This window comes from Manis javanica, chromosome 8, assembly GCF_040802235.1.
Source record: "Manis javanica isolate MJ-LG chromosome 8, MJ_LKY, whole genome shotgun sequence".
Taxonomy (NCBI): Eukaryota; Metazoa; Chordata; class Mammalia; order Pholidota; family Manidae; genus Manis; species Manis javanica.
In genome coordinates, this window is record NC_133163.1 from 27,304,027 (window position 1) to 27,323,574 (window position 19,548).

Below are 19,548 nucleotides of genomic sequence, written 5' to 3' on the forward strand. Positions count from 1 at the left end.
TGTCTGGGTTGTAGGTAAGATATTAGAGTGCGTGTGTGTACACCTAAGGAAGGGAGTCAGCACTCTTGGTGGTCAAGGGGGCCTGTGGGTTTCCTCTGAGGTGGGAAGGACATAGGGTTTGTTGTCATTAAGAACCAGAGGAAAAGGTAAATGGCATCTGTTGTGCAGGGAGCAGGAAGGGAGTCATTGGTAATAACTTAGGGGCTTAATGGCTGGGTTATTTTGGTTGTGTCTGCAATAGAGGAGGGTCACATATCAATGACAAATGTCATTGAAAGGCAGTGTCAGCTTGTGGAGAAAGGCCCTGTATCTGTTGTCATTACTCTATGGTTGGAGTAATTTTAAAAGAGGAACCTAGTAATTTTGACTAAAAACAACTTAATGACTTAGTTATTATACACACACACACCATCCTTACCCACAGAGCACTCCTGGGTCCCCCTCCTGCTGTTTTTACCTCAATTTTATTCTTACTGGTATCTTTACAGAGAATGGCAGAGAAATCACAGATTTAGAGTACCTAGAAGTTATTACAGCTCCATATTTCAAACACCTCCATATCAAGTTTCTTTCTTCTCACTCTATATACATAATTTACACAGCAGGGGCTACAGTCTAACACTTCTAAACAACAGGGGACACAGACAAGAACCTGCAGGGGGAAGTTTCATGAACTGAGTGAAGAAGAAATCAACTTTTGATATGGAATTAAAATCCCAACTCACTATCTCAGGCCTTTCTTTTCTGAGATATTCCCTGCAAAGGTAGGTGAGATGGGAGAGGAAGATGTCATGGGATGAGGAGGACAGGTGCCTGGCCTGGGGTGGAAAGGGCAGCTGCAGAGAGGCCATCAGTACTGACAGGCCCTCCCATCAGCAGACAGGAAGGAGCCCCTGGTACCCTATTCCAACATGGTCACTGTGTTTTATTCTAGCGGACGTGCACCATGGCAGACACCTGGCAAATACCTGGCATGCAGGTGTGTGTGCTGTTTCCTAGTCTGGGTCTGACACTGGCTCCTGCCTTGCTCTCTTTTGAGCCTCTTCTCATCTACTTCTTGTAACCAGCCCTTGATGATGACTATTTCTAGTCCCAGGCCCACTCCAGGCTTGGCCTCCCAGGGACCACCTGATGAAGTTAAGATCTGTGGCTTTCTGTGTGTTTATTTTTATAGCTGGATTGAGTTGCTCTAAGGCAGGGCACATGCAAACCAGTAATTTGTGAGAAGTTCTAGGGGAAGGGTGCCTTGCACAGCAAGTCGGGGGCACAGGAAGTGTATCGGGGGTTTAGGATGCTTCAGAACACAAGGCCCAAGGGCCCTGAGTAAGGGTTTGGCCTCCTGAGCCGGGCAGAGCCACGGCATTTGTGCAAGGTGCCTCTGGTGGGGCAGGCCGGGTATGCAGGGAGCAGGCTCCTGAGGGTAACCATGAGGGGCATGAGACAGAGGGTGGCTGAGGGGTCCAGGCAGAGACTTTCTGAGTTTAATCTGGAATCTGTGCCACATTGATGGGGAGGAGCAGACATTGGTCCTGCACCCACAGGACAGTACATCTACACGGCAGCGGACTCCCAGGCCCAGGCCCTCGTGAGGGAACTGGTTGCAGGGCAGTTTTGCTGAGGACTGGGGTACACAGGACATTGGCACTGGAGTGTCGATCCTCAGTGCCCATCAGGCAATGCGATTGCTGCAGTGGCCTTTAGGCCTAGGTGGAGCAGAATCCGCAGGGGCTGTAGAGCTGGGAAGGAGGCTCTTTCAAGCAAAAGAACAGACAGTAAGGGGTGGATTTGGAGAGTGAGAGCCACCAAGGGACTGAGTGAAAGTGGCTTGAGAGGGTGGTTTAAGCGGCAAGAAGGCTTCTGAGGCAGGGCTGTTGGAATGAGGAAGAGGATGCTAGAATGGTCAAAAGTAGGTAGGGGGTGTCTCAGTATGACCCAAAGCCTTGGCTAGAACTGAGTTGTGCCTGAAATCACCTGGGGGCCATGGAGGGCCTGTGGGCAGGAGAGGCTGGCAGAAGCCAGGCCTGGGCCCTGCCTCAGAGAACACCTCCCAGCACCACAGGACCCAAGGAGAGGAGAGTCCTGGGGTTCCAGGGTCTGTGCTCCCCTGACTTAAGCCATGTCCTCCAGCTGCAGTGGACTCAGCTTCTCCCTTGGCCTGTCTTCATCCATGGCTTCTTCCTCCTCTGGCTCCTCAGCATTCCGGGCTAGGCTGTCAGGCCCGGACACAGTCCCCAGCACTTTGGTGCTGTGCTCCTGAGCTCTGGCTCGGAGCGCCGCTATGCTGTTCTCCCTCAGTTCCTCCTGGGACATGGCCGCTGGAGCATCGGTGCCCCGCTCCTCTTGCTCCATCTTGTCCAGCTTGGGCAGGGCCTGGCGCTCCACCTCCGGCTTCCTCCCCGACTCCGCTGCTGCCTCCAGCGACTTTTTGTGCATCCCTAAAAAGAATTGTTGGTATTCGGGTTTAGAAAAGCGCCTGGGAAAGCCATCTTGAACTGAAAACAGCAAAGATAGAGAGAGGCCAGAATTAAGGACAAGCAGAAAGCCTTACTTCACACACTTCACACACCAAAGTCGCGCGAGTCCCGGGGGTTGGGCCAGGGAGGTGGGAGGATGGCCGGAGGATGGGGCTGCAGGCCAGCAGCTAGGCACTGGGACTACAGAGGGCTTCTCCAAGCCAAGTTCCTGGACATCTGGTCCCAGGGGCAGGCGGTTCTGTCCCTTCCCAAGCACAGCACTTGTCCCCCATCTCTTCCTCCTGGGATTCCTGATCTTTGAACCCCAAGATAAGTTGGTGCTGCTATTAAGACATAGGCCCTGATGGCAGGTAGAGTTAAAAGGAGGAAGATCTTTGATAAACCAAAATGGAGGCCAAAGGAACCTAAGGGGGGGAGGTCCCCTCAACCCCCAAGGGAGGCAGTTTGATTCACCACAATCCCACCTACAGCCAAGATGAGGGTATAGACCCTAGGGCAACAGCCACCCTTCTCACAGGACAAAAGAACCCACAGTCAGGGACCCATTCAGAATGAGAGTCCTAGGCACCTAGCAGGTGGGTGCAAAGCAGAGACACCAAGTCCTGGGCCCAGCCTGCCCTTTGAGCCCCCCAAGGGAGACTGGGAGGTCTGCTCTGAAGAGCATCTCTCCTGCCAGGCTGTTGTGGCCAGGTCTCCGGCTCCAGAGCTCTGTGCCCGCCTCTAAAGGGGAGCCCGCTCTCCTCACCACAAGGGCAGGGCCCCAGGGAGTGCGGGCTCTTACCCAGCAGCCATGGGGCACAGGAGTCCATGATGCCATCCTTGGCGGACTTGAGGATGGACTCGGGCAGGGGGATGGAATGCCGCACCATGGCCCCGTAAAGCCCGTACTCCGCCATGACGCTGCTCCGGCCCCAGCACTTCTCCCGCTTCCTCCACTTGGCTCTGCGATTCTGGAACCAGACCTGCAAGGGCCAACCACCGGGTCAGGGGCATACTCTGAGGGCCTCAGGGCCAGGTCCTAACTCCCCTGGCTGCCTTTTGCTAAGGTCCCCACCCCTTTGAGTGCCAGGGGCTCCGTCCCCTTGTGACTGCAGGTTTGCAGCAGGTTATCCTTACTTAAGCTCACCCACCACGTGGTATCCTCGGGGTTCCTCCAGGCTCAGGGGTGTCCAGCACGAGGACACCAAGTGATACAATGGGAAAAATGGGTCTTTTTCTAATCGAAGCAATTCTAGGCTGATGGGCTAGAGACACCATCCCTTAGGAAATTATAACAAAATTCTCCTGGTGTGAGGAGCAAGTAGTGGTGGAGACCTAGGAGCCTGCCGCAGGGTACACTCCAGAATGTTCCTCTGACCCAGAAGCTGACTGGGGCAGGGTCTGAATGAGCTTGGGATACCCTGGGAGCGGTCTTGGAGGAGATCCCACGTTCCTGCCATGCTCGGGGGAGGGGGCAATTTCTCAGTCTCCCAAAGCAGCTCTCCTGGGACTTCCAGCAACTGACCAGAGCCAGAGGCAGCCGCACTGTCCCTCAAACAGGGAAGAGCCCACGGGAAACTGGTGGTTGCCGGAAGGACCCCCAGGCAGGCCCCCTCGCGTCCCTTCGCAGCCCCTCCGGGCCCTGATGCCCAGGGCGACGAGATGCCCAAGGCGCCCCTCGGAGTGGGGAGGGAGGGGAGCACAGAGGCGGGTTCCGGAAAATCTATTCGTTTCCTCTGCGATTTCCATTCCCTCGCCGGGTTCTCCCCCCCACCCGCCCCCGTCCCTCTGGGTCCCCTCCCCCGCCCTCGGCGGCTGAGGTTTCAGCTTTTGATGAAAAATTGCTCCAGCTCTATTCAGGAGGCGGCAAAAGAAGAGTCACCCCCAGGGGCAGCTCTGGGCTGATTGAAAAATAAGTTAATTTCTGTTTGAATCGATGGGCCTCAGGCACTGAAATATCACGGGAAATTAAAGCGGCTGCTCTCTCGGGAGCCGCGGCATTGACCCGCACTAATTAATGCTGGGGAGGCAGCGCGAGCCGCGCCTCGAGCCGCTCCCCCTCCCCGGGCGACCCCAAACACTTCTCATTTAACTAATTAGACGGGGAAAATTGGGTGTTAATTTGTTTAGGATTTTTCCCCCTCTTCCCCCGGCAGCTCCCTCCCAGGCCCCCGCCCCGCACCGGGGCGCGGGAAATGAATGCGGGGCTCGCCGGCAGATGGCTGCCCGGGTCACTCTGCAATCTTCTCCGACTTGATTGCTTGATTAGGTCGTTAGCACATTAAAAAAAAAAATTGCTTGCCGTCTGGCGCTGGCGTGATGAGTGGGACGCGCGGCAGCGCCTGGGTAATTTATCTTTTTATACGGCAAAGAATTTGATTTCAATCTGCAGATATATGGGGCGCCTTTGACACCTGTTTAACATCGCGCCGCTGACAGCTTAACCCGTTGCTGCCGCGGCCGCTGTTGAGGATCGGCGGGGCTCCGTGTCCCCGCGTCGCAGCTGTTCCCGCCGCCTCCGCCGCGTGGCGCTGTGAGCGTCCGGGAGGCCCAGGCAACCGGAGCCTGAGGCTGAGCGCTCCCGGCCGCGTCCAGCAGGGGGCGTCCCGGCGGCCGCCTCGCACCCGCAAGGTCGCCGGAGAGCCCCGCGGGCACAAACGCGCTCTGGGAGGCTGCGGAAAGACGCACGGTCCACGCACACATTTAAGTTGACCCAAATTGTGTAACTGTTTCAGAATTTCATTTGTAAATAACCGGCAGCCTCTAAAAAATGGGAGAAAGGCGGCCGCACACTGGCCAGCGTCTTTAGAAAACTATCTCTGGTTCCACCCTGGGTGGCGCCGCCTCCACCGACCCACATTTTTGCCACCACCGGGTCTGGCACCTGCTGTTACTGCGCGAGCCCTCCTGGAGCGCTGCGGAGCCAATGTGCAAGGCCTCCCCGTAGACTGTATCCAGACCGCCGTGAGTGACCCCTGCCAAAGAAGAGGTTTATATAATTTGAAGGCCACTAGATGGCTGTGCTCTGTGCACAAAAGGGCTGGGAGAAGTGAGCAGTGCGAGCCCGTGCTGACTTGGCCATGGTCCTGACCTGGCTCTGTGCTGTTTAGATCTCTCCCCAGCACTGCCTGCTTGTCCTGAAGGCTCTCTGCCCCGCTGTCTGCCCTATCCAGTGGTTTGTCTGAAGCCTCTGTCGGGTCCCATCCTCCTTCCCATTAGCACTTGGTCACCCTCTACAAGTACCTACTTATCTCAAGCTGCCTCCTCCCACAGAGGAAGAATCTAAATGGACTAATCCACATAAAAGTTTAAGTGACTTCTGGATTCATCCACCTCTCAGAGAAGACAGCAAAGAATGAACCCACCCATTGCAGATGGAATGCCAAGGCACCAAGTCTGACCACAGAGGCTTTCTTTATGAATCGAAGTAAGCCATCTGCTTCCTGGTCAGTGACCTTCCTGCTTGAATGCAGTGCATTATAAAACAAGGGCACAACCTCTTAACTGGAACCTGTGGAGCCAGGCTCCAGATTTTTGGATTTTAGAAAGAATTTGTGATGTATACGTCACAAGTTACACGACACCCTGCAGTAGTGGCCACACCATAATCAACTCATCAGTTTTGATTTCTGCAGCAGAACATACATACTCACACTGAGAGGGATAAATAAAGACCTTAAGGTTGGGTCCAGTTTTTGCCACCACTGAATTTTGATGATAAACTTAGAGAAGAACTGTCTACTTTTACAATGGTTTGGATTTAGGGATTCTGGAGAAGGGATTGTGGAATATATGAAGGCAGAGATGCCCCCACCTGCCCCAGTGTGGATGCGTGGGAAGGGGCATTGCCCTGGCTTCCTCCAGATCCCATGAGCATTGGTGCTAGGTAGGGGTGCAGTGAGCAGTGCTTCCACATGGAAATAGCTTCTTTATTGGAGCATAAAGGTGTGTAGACTTAAGACTCATATCATCACTGGGGCCTGTGAACAGAACCATTTTCCTGGGTATCCTAATTTGGGCAAATGAATAACTGGTTTTCAGATCAGATTTTGCCCACAGACACTCCCAGGGGAGTTGGTGCCAGCTGGTCGCTCAAACCAGGAGTCATCCAGACCCTCAGTTATGGGCTCCTGGAATGCCTGGCTCTCTGCAAAGACCAGATGCTGCCCCAGTTTATGGAGGAATGAATCTTGGACAGCCAAAACAATTTCCTTTTAGGACAGTTGGCAGGGAAGCTGTGGCAATGGTGCCTTGGAGGGTAGTGGACAAGGGATTAGAATTAACCCTAACCACTCTTCCTATTGCCTTTCTCTTTCCCTTCCTGGAAGCAACCGGCAATTGTACAGAACTCTGAAGTTTTTAAGAAGCAGTGAAGTCATCTGGTCCTGAACTAGAATTCCCAGCTGTGACTAAAATTGCTGTGTGATCTTGAGCAAGTTGCTTGCCTTCTTTCTGTCTCAGAACTCCTCAAACAAAATAATACCTACTTTTGGGGGTTGTTTTCAAGATTAATGAAGTAATTGCGAGTTCCCCAAATCAGTGCTTGTGATGCAGAAGTTGTTCAGTAAATGCTTATTATTATTTCAGTGGAGACACAGAAAACTAGTGGGAATCTGCCCAGAAGGCAGGTTAATCAACAGCATTTCCTGCCTCTTTGGCCTCCTCCACTTGTCCTTTAGCAAGGCTGGACTGACTAACAGTAACAACAACTCCAGGAGAAGGGCAAAGGGACAGAACCAACCTTCAGGCTGTAAGATCTTAATACAGATAGCCTCTAGTTTCCCCTCTCAGATCCAGAGAGCCAAAGAGATGCCACTGCAGGTCTCCTCACATTTCTGATGTGGGGCTCAAATGCAAGAGAACACCCGTCCAGTGCCCAGGACTCCCTGCAAATCGGCTGTGGTCAGGAGCCGGAAGACCTAGGTTGGAGATCTCTGTTCTGCCTCCTATTGTCTTTGTGACCTTGGGTGCATTTTTAAACCTTTTTAGCTTTCAGCTTCTCATTTGCCCTGTGCCACCATCTCCTTGAATGTTTGTTGTGAAAATTAAATAAAATAGTGCACGGGAAATGCCTGGCACATAGTGAGAACTAAAAAACGCTTAATGCTGGATGAATTCTGTGGATAAATGTGCAAGAAGATGAAGCTTTGCTTTCCAGCAAATGTTCAATAATATTTTCCACATAAATCCAGGTCCTCCCATCTCCCGACTTTGAGATTCCTTCTCAGCATTTAGACCATTTTTCTTACTTGATCTCTTGGTTCTGGCAAGCCCAGAATATTCCTTCAATCCTCTCACTCACTTTCCTGGCTGCCCACTTTCTAGAAGATACTGTTCCTGTCCCATGGAAAGTGGGTCCAGAGCGCTTCAGGAGAACCTGCACCACGGCTACAGTGGGGACCATTGCCCTGCCTTACACTTCAGGGCTCCAAGAACCTGAGAAGGGACCCAAAGTGACAGCAAGGGTCACCGGGTTTGGAGTCCCAGGCAAAGGAGAGTTGGGAGGATCTTCCAGTTTGGGTAGGAGTCTGGGTTTCCTGGTGTATTTCCTCTCAGAGATGGTGCCCTGGCAGGGCTCAAAAAACCCAGGTAGGATGCCTCTGGCTGTCAATAGCTAGCCTGGCAGGTGCCTCCACAGCTGACAGAGATGGTCCCCAGAGCTTGTGCCTCCAAGGTTGGATGTTGGCCAGGGAAGGGCTTCTCGCCACGTGGGTGCCCTCCTGCTCCTAGGCACACATGAAGCAGGCCATCAGCTCTTTCTCTCTCTATGTGGGCAACCAGCATGCGCAGCTTTGCCCATGACTTCTTTTGCCAGCACAGAGCTCCTGTCCTGCAAGCTCCCATCCTTGTATTCCCATGAGATAGTATGCCCGGGGCTCCTTCTGTCAAAGGTCTCCCAGGAGACCCTCTGCGGTCCTCCCAGGATTGTCCCCCTAGAGAAGACACTTTGTGTGATGGATGTTCTCTGCACATTCTGGTCATATGCCTCCCCAGGGCCTTCCCTCCAATCTTGCCTCATGCCATCAGGCCTGGCTCTGTCTGCCATGTGGCAGTTTCCATCACTCTCACCCAGCACCTCTCCTCTCCTCTGGATGGAAGGTGATTAATTTGGGCTCATTGCTGGTGTAATTTAGTGACTTAATACTAAAGTGCTGCACACCCACTCAGCACTTCTGACACCGTATTTCTCCCCTTCCAGTCCCATGTTCAGGATCAAAGCTTAGTCTGGTTACAGCCACTGATGTCCACTAGGGAGCAGCTTTGTCCATGTTTCCCAGCAGCCCAGGCAACATGGGCCCACACACGCCAGGTCATCTCATTCTCCGTCCTACCCTGCCATACAGAACTCCACTTTCTTCCACTCATATTAACCCACTTAAAACACAGAAACTCCTTTCCTGAGCCTCTGACCCAGCGTTTGTGCACTGGCAGCACCCTATCACCTGGAGAGCTTTAAAAACAGATGCCAAGGCTCTGCACCAGCCCAATTCAGTCAGAAGTGCTGGGCACAGATGGGAGCCTGGCATTTTAGAAAGCTGCCCTGTGATTCTGAGACGCCCTGAAACTCTTTCCCATTTAGGCACTATCTTATAATTTCTGGAATATAATTCTCTAAAACTTCATTCCCTTCCCTTGGGCGGGGCACTTTAAGAGAGACAGAATTGAACAGTGCTAGTCAGAGAACCCAATATATACACACCAAGCTAAGAGTGAGTGTGAGATGTGGTTCTGTCCACTCTGCACGCCCACATCCATAGCCATGAAATGTAGGCATTTTTAATAAGTACAACTTTTGTCAGAGGAGAATATAGTAAACACGTAAGGGAATATGTATATACCCTGATCTTACAATTCTAGGAATTCTATTTCCTGCAGAGGAAGTAAAGTCAGTCTGGAAACCGAATTCCTCTCCTCCAGGGCTGACATCTGGCAGGGGCTTCAGAATACCATATCCCAGTATTTTTTGACACACAAAAGAAGACTGTGTGTCCGAGTTGGATATGGAGACACAGAATCTCTTTCCCCAATAATGCACGGTATCCCTTTGCCCCAACTGGGAGAAATGCTCACAGAGCAAGTAAGTGCTCACTCTTAAAGCAGAAAGGCAGAGGAAATCGGCCGCTGCTGTGGGTGCTGGGCCACCGTCACTGCCCTTCACACTGATGATTCCAGTTTATACAGACAGGCATTTGTGTTCCCCTCATGGGCCCTCATGTGACAGTAGATGAGTTCTGGGTTGGAATCCCAGCCTATTACTTCACCTCTCATCCAGAAAATGGGGATAAGAAGAGCATCTAACTCATCATCTAGAGGATTTAGTGAAACAGGGCATAGAAAGCACTTACTATTTGGGACAATGGTAAGTACTTACTAATGCCAATAATAACAATACTTTTTAAAAATAGCATTTGGGCAAAATATTATTATTATTATTTTACAAATGAGCAATTTGAGGCTCAGGGTTTAACTTGTTGGCAGTGAAACAGAGATTAGAAATAAATGTGCCTGACTTTTCATGTCCACACTGGGTTCTCGTTAGACTTTAGGCAGGAGACCTCAGACACATCCCGGGGGTTTACTTGGGTATGTAGCTGTCCACCTGGGACTGTTAAACACCTATCCTGCTCCCCTATTCCAATGGCAGCCCAGGCTCCCAGTGAGGGAGGTGATCCTGGGGGGACCCCTCCCTTGGAAGAACCCCACCTCTTTCTTTTACAGGTGAGGAAGCTAAGAGATGGGAGGTGGCCTGGCCTCTGCCATGCCTGCTGGGTGTCAGAGCCAGAACCGCTCCAGGGCCCTGACATCTGGCCCAATAACGTTTCCATTCCACTTTGAGAATGCCTAACTTCAGACTTGGAGTCTTTAATAACTACTCTTTAATAACTACCCATCTCCCCTCCAACACACACACAAAGCCTCTGACTGACAGCTGGGGGAGGGGAGGGAGCAGCTTTCCATCTTTAGCTGCACTGTTTCCACTGAGATCAACATACTAAGAGGAAATGACTGGAAGGGGGGGCAGTGTAGCCACGGAAGTGTTCTGGAAGTGTTCTGGAGTCTAAAAGGAGTCGGGTCTGAATGCTGGCCTCTGTGCCTTAAGTTCCCATCTGCAAAATGGGAATAGAAGTATAAGCTAGCTCAGTGGATGTTCTGAGGATGCTCTGGGGACACACACAAACTATCTCTGGAAGGAAACTGGTTACCTCTGGGGGCTGTTGGTGGGTTGTGGGGAGGGAGATTCATGTTTCACCCTTTTGAACTCATGAATTTACCTACTCAAAAGTAATTTTTATGAGTGAATTTTTGGGTTTTTTCTAGAATAGTGCATGGTACTCAATAAATATTGGTTACTTTTATACAGAAGGTTTAAAGCACCCCCCGCTTCCCCCTACCCGCCGACACCTGACCTCAAATCATCTCTGTTTCCCCGCTTCAAGTCAAAGCACAGGCTTCAAACCAAGAGGCAGGTGGTGAATGTGGGGGCTTTACATGCAGATCTGGGTTGCAGCCCTGTGTCTCCAACTTACTAGCTGCATGGTGTGGGCAAGTTGCTGTGCCTCACTTTCCTTAGTTAGAAAAGGAGGCTGATCGTCTGTACCTCACTGGCTGTCACCAGGATTTAATGAGATCAGGGCAGCGCTGAGAACACATTTTGCAAATGGCTTGTTGCATCTGCATAAGGGTGAGGTGCCACTCTCATACCCATTTTCCAGGTGAGGAATCAGAGGCTCTGGGAGGTATAGTGGTTTGTTCACAGTCACTCAGCTGGTAAATGGCAGAGCCAGGATATGTCTAGCTCTGGAGTCAGTGTCCCTAACAACTACACCTCCTTGCTTTTCAACCCCTGGCACGTGGAAACTGCTCTGTGAATTATAGCTGTGATTGTCATTGATGATGTACTAAACATTTCCCAGGCTGCTTGGCAAAACACTTGGGGGCCAGGCTGTCTGACAATCCATAAACACCTTCTGGGGGTGCATTTAACCAAAGCCCCATGTGGTACGCAGAGAGTTGGAGAGATTCTTGCCTCAATTCTCCCATACCCACAAATTCCATAGCCAGTCTTGGCAGTCCCAGAGCAGTTAGCTGTCTCTTCCTCCCTGCTGGTTCTGGTGGTTCTAGACACCCTATGGACACCCCTTGGGCAACTTAAAGAAGCCTGGCATCGCCTGTGGGAGCATTTGCAGCCATGCAGTTACAGCTGAGGGAGAGCCACCCCAATCCCTTCAAACACAACCCCCACTGCAGCCCAACAGATTTTAGGACACCCTATAGCAAGAGACAAGCTCTTCTTTCCTACTGGTCAATAGTGCAAACGTGGGGCCCAACAGGGGGATTAGTCAGCCCTGCACCCCACCCCAGCAACTGGATTGGGCCCTGGCACACAGATACACACATATGATTCAGAATCTACCCTCAGCCTTACCCCACGGAACCCAATTGGGTGTCGGGGATCATGGATCCCGGCCAGCATGGATAATGCACCAAACAGATAATCTGCTTATGAATAATTGGGCTTATTGCTAGTGTCAGTGTCTAAAGCCAATGTCTGAAATTCCAAATAGATTTCCAGGGGAGAGGAAGATTTTTCTGCACAAGCAGCTCATGCCTCATTTCCAATTCCCTGGTTCCCTAGTGAGAGAGCGCAAAGTAAGTCACCGACCTATTTGGTTCCTTCTGTAGCCCCACTCCCACCCCAACACACATGACACCTGGAGACACAGGACATCTTGCCTGGGAGGAGATGTAGAGTGGAAGGGATTTCAGGAAGCAGGGACCCTCCACCCTGCCCCCATTTCTCAGCCTCAGCAGTGAACTACTCTGGACCATTCTTTGATGGGAGGGGCTTTTTTTTAAGGTTGTGATCCAGCCAAGGCAAATCCGAATCTTTTGGTAGTGTTCTCCCACCCTATTCCCTTCTTTGGCCTTATGGAAGCCCTGCCTGGAAAACCATCAGATTTCATCTTCTCCCAGAGAACTGATTGAGTGGTTCCCCTCCTGCCCAGTGAGGGTGTTTCTGGACTTAGGAAGATTCTGTTGCTGATGAAAGGAGTCCCTGGGCCCACCCCAGCTGAGAGCATCCGAGGCCAGACTAGTGGCTGTAGGCCTCCAGGAGAGAGGCAGGGCTTAGTGAGCCACACGTGGAGGCACTTGTCCTGGCCACACCCCAGACCAGACCAGGGAGAAGTAAGGAGAGGGATCTCAGGGCAGGGCCAGCTGTTTGGCTGTGAGAGGAAGAAAGTGCTTCAGATGCATGGGAGCAGTGGGGAGCAGGTAGGAAGGAAGGGGGGCAACCTTTTCCTCCTAGGGAGGGGAGGGGAGCGAAGGGGAACAGACCAGGGTCAGGGCTGGAAGCTGCTCTCCCCACTCTCACTCCCCCAGCCAGCCACCCAGAGAGGCCTGGGGCGGACACTGAGCTGGACCTAGGATACATCTGCCCAACAGAGACCTGCTGAGAACCCAGGAGCCCCCAGAATTCCTTCTCCCACACAAGCCCCCTGAGGGTCTGTTTGACACACTCCTCAGGAAGCCTACAGTCTGGAACAGTGGACCAGGACAGATCTGCTAAGTCCTTTTTGCCCCAACAGTGCCTACCTCGCATGGTAAGGTGTTCAGCAAATACCTGTCAGCTTCAACGTCTCCGTGATGACATCACCCCAGGCAAGCATGGGCCCATAGCAGGGGGTGAGGTGAGGTCAAGGGTGTCTGGGAGCCTGGGGCAGCCAGTGTCCCTGGGAGTGGGGAAAGTGTGAGAGACAGGGACCCGGCGCTCCATCACCTGTATCCTGTCTTCGGGCAGCTCCGTTTTCATGGCCAGCATCTCCCGGGCATAGACATCTGGGTAGTGGGCCTCATTGAACGCCTTCTCCAACTCCTCTAGCTGGTAAGAGGTAAAGATTGTCCTGAGGGGAGCAAAACCAGACACTCAGGACCCTGAGACTGAAACGGACTGTCCCAGAGGGGACAGGGTTCCCTCCCCTATGCCTCGTGGACAGACCCAAACCCAGGCTGGCTCAGCACAATGGGACACAAGCTCACACAGACTCAACATGTTCACACACACCCTCAAGCTTAACCCTTGGGACTCTCCATTCTAGGCTGAGGGCCCACTACCCTTCTGGCAGTGGGAAGGAGCATTATTTCAGCCTTCGGTGAATCTTTCTGGACGTGCTTTGAGGGAAAGGGTGTTAAGAGAAATTTTAGAAAACCTCAGAAGCCCTTCTTCCTCCTCCCAAGCACAGAGAGAGGCTCACCAGATAAATAAAAACCTCAGTCCCACAGGGATCCATTTCCTGGGCTCCTCTCACAGGCAGTAGTTGATGTTTTAAATTGCCCTCAAAGTTCAAAGGCTTACCAGAAGGTCAAACTCAACTGCACTGCCAGTGTTTGTACAGCTGAGAAAGGATCTCCCCCCCTTCAGCCCACCTCAGTACTCAGCCTTCCTCACCTGCCCTTCCCCTGCCATCACCAGACCCACCCACTCCTTAGAGTGCCCTTAGAAACACCCCCCTTCTGTGCTCTTTCCAACCAGCCCTCACACAGGCTCAGCCACTCATGGAGGGGTGCCCTATGCTGGGGGTTCTATTCAAGTGATCTTGAGAGAGCCTACTTACATGCTGCCCCCCTCCCCCACAAAGCAGTTCACACCGACCTATTTGGGTCCTAATCTGCTTTAAGAATCTGGTAAAACACCTCCTTGCACCACAGGATGACGTGCAAATGAATATGCCAATACATGAGATGTTGCCTCCAATATTTGGAGGCTCATAGAACCCCCTTACTTGCACAAACCATACAAGCGCATTTACAGACACAAATTCTTCTCTTTTCAGACCTTAATTTCACCAAATTTCAAGCGACCTTTATCTTGCACCCTCATCAACAAGCGAACAGGCAATATCAGCCAGATTCCACCAACCCAACTTGTAAAAATGGTACATTCCTTGCTTGAGCCCCAGAACTTGGACCTTGGGACCAGCATGGGGATTTAAAATCCCTCACTGATTCCCTCAGCCTCACCCAACCCAAAGAAAAAGTACAGTTGTAAGCCTCCTACTTTCCTAGTGCTGGTGTCGGCTTTAACATCTGGGGCAGATGCAGGGGATGTGTGAGGAAGAAGGATTCTGCTCTTCATAGAAAATCACTGGTTTGATTCTAAATCATTCCTCACAGTCTTTTGGGGAGGATGGAATGCTTATGTTATACAGAAAGTTAATCTTCAGAATTTGGAATATCTGTTGCTTTTTATTTCACTCCTGCCACTTAGTGAAGGGCCCTCAAACAGATCATCAAAATAAACAATCAAAACATACAAGTCCTTCTCATAACTAGGGAAACTGAGGCACCCAGGTGTTGTGGCCTGGCCCAAACCAAGAGGAGAGATGATGATAGGTCATTTCGGGCCAATCGAGTGCCAGCCTCTGCTTGGAAGGGCTCTCACTCAAAAACAAAATGAAACCTCAAATCCCTGAAACTCCCCTCATTCCCGGTCCACAGCTAACCCAGGTGCTGATGCTGACAGGCTCTCCACCGGCATTGCTGTGACCCAAACTCTGCTCCTGGCTTTACTCAGAACCTCAGACCTTTTAGGTTCCCTTTGTATATCCGGAGCTTTCTGGGCAAAGAGAAGCGCTAACGGGAGACTCCCAAGGCTGCAGCTCCTTCCCCTTTCCCCTCTCCAACCCCTGCTAAGCCAGCGGCTTCTGGGAGACCAAGGGACACCCAGTTCTCATCACCAGATTCCAGGGGCTCTTAACTGAAATTTCCAAATGAGAGAAGCTCAGAAAAACACATTTTTTTTTTTTACTAATTAAAAACTGTACCAGCAATTCATAGCCATTCTCTTCTCTCTAGTAATCTGCCCCCTTCCTGTACCAGCAATAGCCAGAAACCTGGAGCCGGTGGAGAATTGTCCTATCTCCCCGGGAGCCCTCCAAAGCTCCCAAGGCTTCCTTCCCACTTCCCAAGGAGTGGATGTCAGGTGAGGACAGAGAGTCAGGAACCTTAAGCGTGGACTTTGGGCAATGCACTAGCCAGATCCAAGCATCACACGGGAGATGCCCTGATGCAGAAGCACTGTTCCTCTGTCACCCAGGGTTTTGGGGGTGCTTTTCCTGGGCTCGCCTATCTACGGGCACCCCTTCCCCCATTCCCACACCGGCGCAGAAGCAGTTCAGCCCGACTGTGACCTGCCCTCCCTCCAAGGTCCTGGTCCCTGTCCCTTCTCTGGGAAGCTGGCAGGACTGCCCATCGGAGACCAGCAGGAGATGGGTGCATGAGAGGTGTTTTCATAAATATTCGTTGGATGAATGAATGTAACAAATGACCCGGGATCAGGACTAAAAACAACGTTTCCGTTAAAAACAAAACAAACAGCTGCTGAAGGGAATGGGAACCGAGGTCACCAAGAAACCAACTCAAAGTTCACCAGCATTCGAACTGGACCTGCTGGGACCTAAGAGGCCAGGAGGAGCCTGTTTTAAATGGTGGTTGTAAATAATGGAGCCTCCGAGTGTCAAGGAAGAAAGAGAAAAGCACCCAGAGGAAGAGAGCACAGGGGCTGAGAGCAAATTGGGAAGAAAGGGATTAAGTGGGCCCCGGTGGGGAGAGCCTCCCCCATGTCCCTAGAGCCAGTGAGCAGAACGCTGAGGACACCGCACCTGGACTGAGGGGGCAGAGAGAGACCTGGGGATGCAGGGCCCAGGGAGCAGCACTCAGAGAAAGTCGGGCCGATTCTTGGTCCTTCCTGCTTTATTTCCTTAAGAACCTCCTCATGAATTTACACGGGGAACTGGTAGCGGTGTCGTAGCAAAAGGGAGTGCGGGTCTGGGGTTTGGGAATTACTTTTCAGCGTATGCCTTTGGGCACCTACTCAATTTTAACTTTGTGCAACTAATGTCTATTTGAAGGCACATTTTAAAAACCCTCTCTTTATTCTGTACCTCAATACAGCCCACCGCACTCTAGCTGGGGCTTGTGGGGCTATCTGGTCCACACACTCCCTCCCCACCCCCATTTTACAGACAAGGAAACTGAGGCTTACGGAAGGGAAGAGACCATCTCAGGATCACAAAAGAACAGATGCCTAACGAAAATTTTTCATCAATGCAGATATCACACTTAAAATTTGGGGGACGGTGGGAGCCCAGAGTCCTGGGCTTGGCACCACGGACAAGGACCGCGGGAGAGGAATTGGGGCTGGGGTCAGAGGGCAGAGGAGGTGGGACCCGATCTGCCCGCCCCGCGAAGTGCGCGGCTCTCCGAATGCGCTGGGGCAGGGATCGCAACTGCGGGCCTCCTGCCCCGTCTGGCTCCTGTTTGGCCCTGGTTGGAGCCTGTCTCCAGCAGGAGAAAGCCCGAGCAGTGCCGCTTCCCCGGCAGCCGCTCAACACCTTCACCCGGCGCGGGGGGACGCTAGGGTCCTTGGCGGATGTCCCCAAACAACCCCCGGTGTCCCCGCCCTGGAATCAGGAGTCGGCAAAAATAGGGCTCGAACGACCCGAACCCCGAACGGGGGACACAGGTAACAGAAAGGTAACAGAAAGCACCGCAGGGGCCTTACCTGTGTCTTCGCTTCTTCCGTTTCTTGGTCTGGTTTAAAGCCGATTTGGACATTTTTCGGTCGCTGGAGGAAACATCTTCAGAATCTGAAAAGCGGGCGGAGGCACATGCGGCAGAACTGGGGGCGCACTGCGCAGCGCCGGGGACTCCAGGAGCCCGAAGCCAGCGAGGGCCCTACCCGGGTGGCCTACGAAAGCAGCGAGGGCCTGCTCTGTCTCCCCGGGAAGCCCTCCTAGAGGTCGACCCCATCCCTAAGCCCCGGCTGGCTCTACCTACGCCGGCACCCGAATCCAGAGATTCTGAACACATTTCGTTGTAAGAGAGGCTAAGGCCCCAATGCGCTTGGGACAGGAACGGCGTGGGAGTGAGGCAGCCTCCGGTGGTCGCAGGGACCTCCGGCGATACTCCGGCTCTGCGTCCTGCCCGGCGCTTGCAACCGCGGCGACCCGGGCGGAAAGTTGGCCCCTAGGAGCGGAGCCGGGGAGCAGGGAGCTGGGCGCCGGGAAGGGCTGGGGGCTCCCCGGACACAGCCCCTATTTCAGTGCCTACACAATGCGCCCCCACTCGAGTCTGGAGAGATAGTGACGCGCCACTTTTCGTTGCTCTTCCAAATAAAAATAAATAAATAAAGCGATAACGAAAAACGGGGGGAATTGCCGAGTGCCCTCAGAGCTGGAGGGTCGAGCGGAAGGGGATGCTTGGCTGGAAAAGCAGCCCATGCAGGGCGCGGCGGGGTCATCTAGGGGCCCCCGAGCCCGCTAGGCGCGGGGATCTGATATATTGGGGCGTTTAGGTGGGATCGGGTTGCGGCCGCTGAAGTCGCCGCGGTGGTCGGCTTGCCCAAGCTCGTGGGGTGAAAAATAAACCTCGGCTGACCAACGCGGGGGGGTTTGGAATGGAGAAAAGGAGGAAGGAATAGACAACTTTGGACACCAGGGCTGGGGGCGAAGCTGGCACCCGCTTCCCGGGCCGCCCGCACACGGAACGAAATCTGGCTCCAGGAGCGCGGATACTCCAGGAGGCCCGACCGCAGTGGAGCGGCGCAGCTCGGGGTCCCCAGCGCGTCCCACGGGCCCGCACACCTCACCACGGGCTCCGACAACCTAGGCAGGTTTTCAGTGGGTCCCCAACCGGGCGCCGCGGCCAAGCCGGGCCCCACACGGGCACCGGAGATAGGAGCGCCGGTCGGAAACGCTGGCGCTGAAACCAGCGGGCCCCGGGCACAGGCAGGAGCTGCGGCCCCTCGGCCTGGGACGAACTTTTGTGCCCGTAGGCGGCCTTGCGGTGCGAGCGAAGGCCGACGACATGGGGCTCCCGGCTCTAGCCCCCCAGTCGGGCAGCCACACAGCCTCTCCCTCACCTACCCGAGCTGGCCGTCTGGCTGGTGTCCAGCGGCCCCGACGCTCTGCCCAGCGGCTGCAAGTGGACGCTCTGCGGGTCGGACAGCACTTCCAGAAAGGTGGGCTGTGCATAGAAGCCTGGGAGCCCCCCAGGCCCCAGTAGTCCCATGCCGCCTACTCCTGCGGGACTGAGCACGGAGCGTGCAGCCAGCAAGTGCCCAGGGCCCAGGCCGTCGAGGGCAGCCCGCGGGTGGGAGCTGGGGGGCTCCTTGTTCAAACCCAGGATCTCCTGGATGCCGAACCCCGTGCACCTGGCCGGGGCGCCCCCCGAGGTATTCTTGGCCACTGTCTCGGATTTGGGCTTGCTCAGCGCTTCCCCCGCTTTCCCCGTCATCTCCCAGCTCTTCGGCGGGGCCGAGGCCGCAGGTCTTTTGCTTCCCCTAACCCCCCCGCCGGGCTCCCCGCTTCGAGAAGTTGGTCCCAGGTGCCCCCTCCGGTGTCTAACGCTCTGGAGCCCCAAGGAGATTCCCCTTTTATCCAACCAGGCGGCAGCCCAAGTGGGGTCAGAGCTGAGCAGCCAATCACCGGGGCCAGGAGCATTAGGAATTCCAAAAAGCTGGCAGCTCCCGCCGCAGGCAGCACCGAGGGGCCTGGGCGCTGGGGGCCGGGCACGGGGTGGGCTTTGCAGGGCACCCATGGGCAGGAACCCCAGGGGCTAAGACGAGACAATAAGGTTCCTGGGCTGTTCCAGGAGGCAGAGTGGCTTGGGATTCTGGCCAGAGTCTGGCTGGGACATGTCCGTGGGATGGGCTGGGAGGATGGGCTGCAGGCAGATGGTAGAGACTGTGAGTTCCCCCTCCCTCCCTCACCTCTGTGCAGGTTGGCAAGGTCAAAGCCCAAACATGGGACCCCTGTGCAAAAGGCAGAACAAGGGAGGGCAGGTGCCCTGGGCAGGGTGTGTGGTAGCAAAAGAGAGAAATCAAGAACAGGCCAGGGTGTGAAAAGGGAGTTGTGAGGCTGGAGAAGGCTCAAGGCTCAGTATCCTGTGCCTTGAGCTATTCAGTAAACATTGACCCAATGAATGAATGAGTGATAAAGTGGTGAGGAGTAAGGGTCCCTGGTGGGAGAGAAGAGCAGTGGTGGCTTCTTTTGGAGGAAAACCATGGACATCTGAACATCTTTCTAGAGCAAGC

At 53.6% G+C, this 19,548-nt stretch overlaps 1 protein-coding gene across 2 annotated transcripts; it reads right to left on the minus strand.

Moving 5' to 3' along the window:
- Positions 1-452: 452 nt before the first annotated feature.
- VSX2 (visual system homeobox 2) lies at positions 453-18,833 on the minus strand. Of its 2 annotated transcripts, none has more exons than XM_017656763.3 (5): positions 18,380-18,833; positions 17,017-17,101; positions 13,234-13,357; positions 3,256-3,436; positions 453-2,435 (listed from the first exon to the last, which is right to left on the minus strand). In XM_017656763.3, exons 1-5 carry the CDS (start codon positions 18,747-18,749, stop codon positions 2,110-2,112), a joined length of 1,086 nt encoding a protein of 361 aa, XP_017512252.1. In that variant the 5' UTR covers positions 18,750-18,833; the 3' UTR covers positions 453-2,109. The 2 variants fall into 2 exon arrangements, with proteins under 2 accessions (XP_017512252.1, XP_036872796.1); XM_037016901.2 differs by having other exon boundaries at positions 453-2,492.
- Between the last annotated feature and the right edge of the window lie 715 nt (positions 18,834-19,548).

Coding starts and splice junctions, on each gene's coding strand:
- VSX2 (XM_037016901.2), bottom strand. CDS start 18,749: ATGACGGGGAAAGCGGGGGAAGCGCTGAGCAAGCCCAAATCCGAGACA. Junction 3,437..13,233: donor TGCCCGAAGACAGGATACAG/GTGATGGAGCGC, acceptor TGGCCCTTGCAG/GTCTGGTTCCAGAATCGCAG. Junction 2,493..3,255: donor CTGTGCCCCATGGCTGCTGG/GTAAGAGCCCGC, acceptor TGCTGTTTTCAG/TTCAAGATGGCTTTCCCAGG.